This window comes from Mesocricetus auratus, unplaced genomic scaffold (assembly GCF_017639785.1).
Source record: "Mesocricetus auratus isolate SY011 unplaced genomic scaffold, BCM_Maur_2.0 Super-Scaffold_100006, whole genome shotgun sequence".
NCBI classification, from domain to species: Eukaryota; Metazoa; Chordata; class Mammalia; order Rodentia; family Cricetidae; genus Mesocricetus; species Mesocricetus auratus.
In genome coordinates, this window is record NW_024429190.1 from 104,625,310 (window position 1) to 104,633,418 (window position 8,109).

The 8,109-nt window shown below is 42.4% G+C and overlaps 1 protein-coding gene across 6 annotated transcripts in view; it reads left to right on the top strand.

Annotated features, from left to right (window-relative positions):
* Positions 1-6,122, top strand: part of Sfmbt1 (Scm like with four mbt domains 1) — a 100,320-nt gene extending 94,198 nt beyond the window's left edge. For all 6 annotated transcript variants that reach the window (XM_040747798.1, XM_040747800.1, XM_040747801.1 and 3 more), the window contains one exon: positions 1,015-6,122. In XM_040747798.1, the coding sequence (XP_040603732.1) occupies positions 1,015-1,155 (141 nt within the window). In that variant the 3' untranslated portion in view covers positions 1,156-6,122. The remainder of the gene's footprint in view (positions 1-1,014) is intronic.
* Positions 6,123-8,109: the final 1,987 nt, after the last annotated feature.

The window sequence follows — 8,109 nt, forward strand, 5'->3', positions numbered from 1 at the left end:
AAACAACGTCTCTGACTGTTATCTCAGTGTTTGGGTAGTTAGGGTGGGAGGGTCACAAGTTGGACGCCAGTCTGGGCTACATAGTGAGTTTGAGGCCAGTCTAGGCTATACAGTGAGACCATGTCTCAAAAATCAAACAAAGGCCTTATCATCTTTGGAGGTTTTATGAATTTTACAAGGTAGGAGAACATTAGTTATAGTTAGTATTTTCAGGTAGTTTTAGATTTAGAAAGCGTCCTTTAGCCAAGAGTGATGGTACACAAAATCCTAGCACTCAGGAGACAGAGCCAGGTGGATCTCTTGAGTTCGAGGCCAACCTGGTCTATAAAAGAGTTCCAGCATGGCCAGGGCTGTTACACAGAGAAACCCTGTCTTGAAAAATGGAAAAAAAAAAATGGGGCTGGAGAATGGCTCAGAGAGGGTCCTGAGTTCAACTCACAGCAACCACATGGTGGTTTCCAACCATCTATAATGAGATCTGGTGCCCTCTCTTCTGGTGTGCAGGAATACATGCAGGCAAATGCTGTATACATAATAAACCAATAAATCTTTTTTTTTTTAAATGTAAGAAAGAAAAAGTCCTTTAAAAGTATGTTTCTTTTTTACAATTAGTTATTTTACAGGGCTTTACAGATACTGAATTTCTGTTGCACAGAATCTGTAGATTAGAGTCTCAAGGTTGGTAAAATGTTATTACTAACTCTGAAAGCTTCTCAGGGTGACCGACTCTGGCATGTTTTAGCCGGGCACTGGTGGTGCACGCCTTTGATCCCAGCACTTGGGAGGCAGAGGCAGACGATCTCTGTGAGTTCGAGACCAGCCTGGTCTACAAGAGTGAGTTCCAGGACAGCCTCCAAAGCCACAGAGAAACCCTGTCTCACAAAAAGGAAAAGAAGGGGGGGGGGGCATTAAACAGGGAGGCAGCGAACTGTAGTTGTGATAGTGCAAGCAGGGGCTGTCGTGAGGGCTGCGTTTGTGTGCATATCACAGACACTTTGTTCTTTACCTCAACAGGAAATCGATGGGCAGGCCCTCTTGCTCCTAACCCTTCCCACTGTTCAAGAGTGCATGGACTTAAAGCTGGGCCCTGCTATCAAGCTTTGCCATCACATAGAGAGGATCAAGTTTGCTTTTTATGAGCAGTTTGCCAACTGAGAAGGACAAGCAGAGTGAGCTGGGTCTGTGGAGCACAGCTCAGCAGACCCTTTGCCCTGCTCTACAGGTGGCTGCTGTGGTCCTGGGGCTGTCAGCCCTGCAAATGTTGGCTCGCTTTCTTTGCACTTTCAGGAAGGAGGACCCTCACTGAGGAAGCAAAAACAGCACAAAAATGGCTCTCCTATAGTGGAAATGTGGACTTGTATTCAGGAGATTTCAGTTAAAAATTGTCAGGAGGAAAACCTTACAAATAGGAGTTCCCATCGATGGGCAAAGGAAGAATGATGTGGACAGCGGGACAGCACGGGTGGTTGCCCTCACTCTGTCCCTTCCACGGTAGTTGGACCTTGTTCTCTGCTCTTCCTGGAGAGAGCGCAGCTTTAAGTCAGCACTGGTTTTGGGCATCAGTGCTTCGTTGTCGTTGTGTCTTCAAGCGTTTTCTTTTTTAAATTAAAGCAGTTAATTTTGGGGATAATTATGTGGCTCTGGGGTTTTGAATGTATAGATCCATTTTAAAAAATCTATCCTTAGGAGTTTCTTTGTTTACTACCTCTGTTGATGACTGCGCTTATAGCCATGAGTGACATTTTTTGTATGATGCCATTTTTAAACTGAATGCTAAAACTATAACAGAAGTTAGAAGGCCCTGCCTGCTTTCTTAAAGATGTCATGTTGGCACTCGCACCAGTCCTTAACCAGTTTGTCCTAAGAATTCTACTGTTACGTCCTTCATCTTGACCCAATTTGGGTCACCGTTTCTAAGTGGCCTCTCAAAGACCAATGTTTGGTATTCCAGTTTAATTACTCTCTCTCCCTATTTGTTTTGAAAGATGTGTCATTGGCTTTTATTCTGTTTGTTTTTCTCTAGAGTTGTTTGACTACCTCTGTTTCATTTCTGGAGTCTCTGCTCTCAGTGAAAATCAGTAGGTGTCCTTTGGATCCTCTGTGAAGCCCAGTTTTCTAGATGTGTCCAGGTAGAATTCGGCACAGCAGAGAAAATGTGGATTTGGGGATGGCACAAAGTGTGGAGTTTCTTAGTGGTGTCCTCGGTGATAAGTATTGACAAGTAGCTATGGAGTGTATGACCATGCCTCCCCAAATGTCCCAGATTTTGTCTCATCTGGAAAGCCAGTCAGAGCTGGTTGGCATTTTAATGAGAGAGGTGGTTAAGGAGTTTGGAAACCTTAGTCTAGCCATGTTTATGCTTGTCTTCAGTTAAACCAATTTAAACTGAATGTAATTTACAGCCTGAAGATTCCCATTCAGTAGCTCATTCTTTTGGCTTTTTTTCCAATTAAACTCAAGTTGACATGAAACTACAGGTGAATTTTCACTTATAATGACATTGTTAGCTATTATAGAAGAATAGCACTTGCTATACTGTAGCCATGGGTAAGGAAAGACATACATACACAGGTTGCCTCCTTTAAATGGTTTCCTTGTTGATTATTTATTTATTTGTTTGTTTGTTTATTTATTTATTTTTGGGTTGCCCTAATCCCTACAGATTTATACGATAAGCATTTTTCCTCAATAATTGAAAGTGTTTTAAAACTGCAAGCTGAGTACATTCTGAACAACTATACAAATATAAGGCAATATTACTACAAATTTAAATTGTGATTTTTTTCTTTTCTCATCTCAACCCCAGCTTGTTTTTATGGACACTGGGAAAGTCTGTAGTCTGGATCCTGTTCTTCATTTGAATAACTCTTGAACCACCTTAACTCAAGCCCTCCAACCAAGTCTTAAAAGTCACCAACACGTGTGTCTGGAAGGAGCATCATCTAAGTGACAGCTCATTATCTGTGAGCTAACTTAGAGATCAGTTTTTAAAAGCTTGAGTGTGTCATACCCTTGGGAGAGAAGCATACTTGACACTAGGAAACACCTAGTATTGACAGGCTCATTTGGAATGGCTGTCTTCATAGAATTTCCCGAGACCATGCAAAAGGGGTCTCATGAGGGCATAATACCTAGTCCATAGGATCTCACATTGTTGTCTTAGTAAAAGGAAGGGTGACAGCAACGCCTATTTGATTATGTCTCTCTTCTTGACCTCAGAGATCACAGAATGTAGAACTATCAGAGATGATAGGTATTGGACCTGAAAGGGGGAGCACATGACCTTACGTAGTCCTGAGGTGGGGAGGGTTGGAACACAATAGTCTTGTCTGACTGCACACAATTATTCAGTCTCTCTTTTCCTGTAGAAAGGCTAGTCATAAATTAGACAAGTGAGGAGGGTGTCCCTAAAAATTCCTTGCACCCTGATTGGGAGACACATTAAAGAAGAATTATACACCCCCACCCCTCCTCCCCGGTGTCACACATAAGAGGACAATTGTGTGAGAATTTTGTAGAGGACTTCAAGTATACAATTCTAATATCAAATTGAGTATGGTGATGCACACCTCCAATCCCAGCACTTGGGGGTGGAAATGAGGATCAGAAGTTTGAGGCCATCCTAAGCTACATAGTGAGTTCTGGGCTAGCCTGGGCTATATGAGGTCCTGTTTTGTTTTGCTTTGTTTGCATTATTGGGGTAAGAGGTTTATATGTTTCACATGTGTGTGTGGTCTGTTTCTGAGAAAGCCAGCCTCATAAATTTATTAGAGGTATGTTGTCTGGAGTTCCCCTGCAGCTGTTCTCAAAGCTCGTCTACAGTCAAGTTTTTTGTGATCCATCTTTAACCTGAATTGGAAAACTTAGAAACACATGAATGGACTCTGTTCTGTTACCCTTGTAGACATGAAAAGTTACCTGACTTAAGCTGGACTTTACAGCTATGTTGGTCTTCTAGGGAGATCTTGACCGGTGGGATGGGCCCCGATGTTTTGATTATATTTCGTGGGTTTCTTGTGACTTCTGTTTCCCTTTGTGCGCTATCTTGATCCTTTTCAAATACAGGGATGTATTAATGGAGCCTTTGGATTCTATCTTTAGCCTTTCTTTAGCAATGTACTTGGCTCCCTGTGTTTATAATATGGGTCCAGGAAGGGTGCTAGCCAACCTCTGGAAATGATGATCATGGTAAATATTTATTGAATTATGATAGAGGCAGGCATAGAAAACCACTTCAGAGTTTGACCTTTGTAAATCTTTTCTCCTAGAAGTAAAATTATTTTCACTCTGAGGGAAAGGGCATTAGACCAAAGCTTCCTGACGACTTGAAGACTAAAGTACATTTTACATGCTCTCTAGAACCGCTGTAGTTATTAATGTGATGCCTAAATACAGCAGCTTAAGGCAGGTGGGACTCAAAACACACCCCCCCTATCAAGCCAACATTGTTTCCAAGAGGCACACAACATCAGGGACTGGATCTAAATATAAAATCGTTGTAGAAACTGTCACTGATGCTTATTCTTACTTGGTACATCTTATCAAAAACTTGCAATGAAGAGATTCTGTTCCAGTTTCATTGATTGCCAGAAGTGCTGAGAGAGTCTTGACTGTGGAAACACACATTGAGTTTGAACTGTCTACCTCCTGGATATACTCCATGTGTGCAAACTCATACAAATCCCTAAGTAGTCTCTTTTATCAATAGGACGTATGTTGACCTTGTGAAGTGAAGAAGGCAAATCACTAAGAAGTGAACTAGAAAACTTGGGCTAACAAGATACTCCTTTTGTAAATTCGGATGTTTCTAGTCTTAGGACCTTTGTAAGTTGCTGTGTCTTGTGGCCATGGTGTTGGCTTAGAAACTCCGTAAGAACAGAGTCTCCTGTGCAACCAAGAAGTAACAGCCACTTTCTTAGCATTGGCTTTATCCATTTTAAATGTTTTACTCATGAATTTTGATGATTGCTTTGTATGAGAATGTATATACTTGGGGAATCTGAATTTATCCTAATAATCTACCTATTAACCTGGAGTTTGGTTGCAAGAATTCTAAACCCAAAGTCTAGTCCAAATGGATCTGGCTCCAGGTGCTCACTCGGGGGCTGTTTTCCTCAGTGCTTGTCTTAGCCACACGGGCACCTTTGCTCTGGGAGCCGCCCTGAGAATGAACGTAAAGGTGTAGTGGGTACTAAATGCAGTGCATGTTGATTTTCTTGCTACTGTGTTTAAGAAGTCAGAATTTCACAGGAGCCTGCAAACACAGAGCTGAAAGTCTGTAGGGAGGCAGGGGATAGTGGGTCTACAACTCCCTTCCTGCTCTTTGTGACCCATCTGGCATTACAGCACAATGAGGTGTTGAGAAAGGGCGACAGGCAGCAGATCCACCAGACAGTTGTCACCACCAGCAGTGAAGCGCAGCACCGAGCCGAGCCGTGGGGAGGAGGGAGGACCCTGCCAACAGTAAGACCGTGTCACGTCACCATTGCTGATGAGCCTGAGAGGGACGGTGTGGAGGCTCAGGCCCAAGGGCTCCTGTATGCTTTATTCTGTCCAACTGTGTCTGGCTTGGCAGAATAGACACGGTCACAGAATGCTGACGGTTACAGACTTTAAGGGCAACTCAGATCTCAAAGCAGACGATTAGTGGAGGATACAGAAGTTTATAGAGTGTAGGCCAGGGTGAAGCAGGTGGTCTCTAGTCCCTTTGCAAGACTCTGGGGAAGACAGTTTGGATGTTTCTCTTGAGACTTTAGTGCTTACTTGTTTTTCTCTCACCCCTCCTCTTCTAGTTGAGTTTTCTCTAGTGACAATCAGAGGTCTGCCAGGATGGGAGGGACTCCAGGCTGCTTCCAGCCCCTGGAAGGAATGCACTTTGTTTTATGTATTTTGCTTTAAAAACAAAACAAAAACAAGTTGCTTGTTTGGAACAAATTGAGATGCTTTTGGCATTGTATCCTTCCTGCTTGCTGTTTTTCCTCTTAATTTAAAAAAGTATGCATTGAAGACCAAGTACACTTTAGGAGAAGTATGCACTAGAATACCAATTAAAATAACTCCCATCAAGTTTGATGGTTATAATTTTAAACGATTAAAAACAAAACAAAACTATTTTGAATCAATATATGTGTGCTTTTCTTTCTTTTTGGCAAACAAATTTATAGTAAATTTGTGATATGACAGTTTTAAGTGGTTGTGAGAAAATTAAACAGGTATTACTCTGTATTTAACTTTTGTGCAACTTTATAGTAAGAAAAGCTTTTGACTAGCATACATTCTTTCAAACTCTTTCTAGTGGGGCCTCAGAGAGTCACTTCTGAAATGAGTAAGAGAGGCCCTTCCTACTTAAATAAAATTCTAGAAGCCTCTGTCTTTTCCTGTCCCTCCTGGATTTAGATACTTTTTTTTTTTTAATTTACTAAGAAGACATAGGATAAGCAGCATCTTGTCTTTTGTTCTCTGTGGACCTTAGAACCATCCACACCTAAAGGTGCAAAGCAGTGTTTGTCCTAAAACTTCATTTTTCAGCTAGCTCTGTGTGCAATTTTTTTTTAACTGTGTCTTCAAGTATCATAATCTTTTTTTTTTTTTTTTGGTTTTATGAGACAGGGTTTCTCTGTTTTGGAGGCTGTCGGTCCAGCCTGGCCTCGAACTCACAGAGATCCACCTGCCTCTGCCTCCCGAGTGCTGGGATTAAAGGCGTGCGCCACCAACGCCCGGCGTCCTTTTTTGTTTTGTTTTTTTGTTTTTCAAGACAAGGTTTCTCTCTCTAGCCCTGTCTGTCCTGAAACTCACTCTGTAGATCATGCTGGCCTCAAACTCAGAGATCCATGAGTGGCATACACCCCCCAACCCCCCCACCCCCCCGCTGTAACTAATAATCGTATGCTCAGTCACAGTCTCTTCTGCTTTAAGACACCTCTTTGGTCCTCCCTGAACATGAACTGTGGTAACTGTTTAGTGTTTTTTATATAAGATCCTTCTCGTACTTAAAGGGAATAATGCAATTTTAAGTTTGCCTTATCCATTTATTAATATTTCCCCCATGGCCAGTAAATTTATGGAGCATTTTCAGATTTATAAGTTAAAATGTAGTTAAATTTACATTTGTAGTGTGCTAGATCTATTGGATTCAAGAGTGAATCAAGACTAGTTCTGTCTTCCGGAAGCTCATACTCAGAGGTAGGAGGTGACTGTGTGATCTAACAGTTTGAACCTCATGGGTGGGCAGAGCAGCCTACGAGCACAGTGGGGGGCAGGTCAGGCGGGCTGGAAGCTTGTGCAGCAGCTTGTTGGGCAGGAAGGGGTAGGGAGCAGCACCCACACAATTAGAATGCCATATGAGTAGATTGTGAGAGGCTGCAGAAGAGCACTTTTTCCAGAATTACAGAATTAATATTCCTGCTAACCAGGAAAACTTTGGATAGCATTTATCCCTCTTTGATAATTAGAACTTCATGGGGGCCGGGCGTTGGTGGTGCACGCCTTTAATCCCAGCACCGGGGAGGCAGAGGCAGGCGGATCTCTGTGAGTTCCAGGCCAGCCTGGTCTACAAAGTGAGTTCCAGGACAGCCTCCAAAGCCACAGAGAAACCCTGTCTCGAAAAACCAAAAAAAAAAAAAAAAAGAACTTTGTGGGGAAATTTCTTTTGAGATATTACTTGTTCAACAAATGGAGCTCAGTGTCACTTGAACCTGTACCACACACATGTCCATTGACAAGCAGCAGGAAAGTCAGGGCTCTGGGGCACCAACAGGCGTGAGTCAGAGAGACACCAGAGCAGTCTAGGAGCTGGTGTAGTAAGAGTTAAATGCACTCTGTCAGCACACTGGTATATTGGAGATCAGCAAATACCCACCTTTAGCATTTTTTATAAAATGAAATCAGGCTGGGTGTATGTGATGACATGTGCCTTGAGGCAGAGGCAGGACAGATCCTGATCTACATAACAAGTTCCAGACCCTATCTCAAACAACAAAAATTCAGTTTGTAGTTATACCTCATAAGTGAACAAGGCGGGGACCTGTGCAATGAACTCTTCATTTAAACTCAACTGTATTCTCTATGAAGTGAAAGTGGGTGGATTGAAGCAACCATTTAGATTACAAA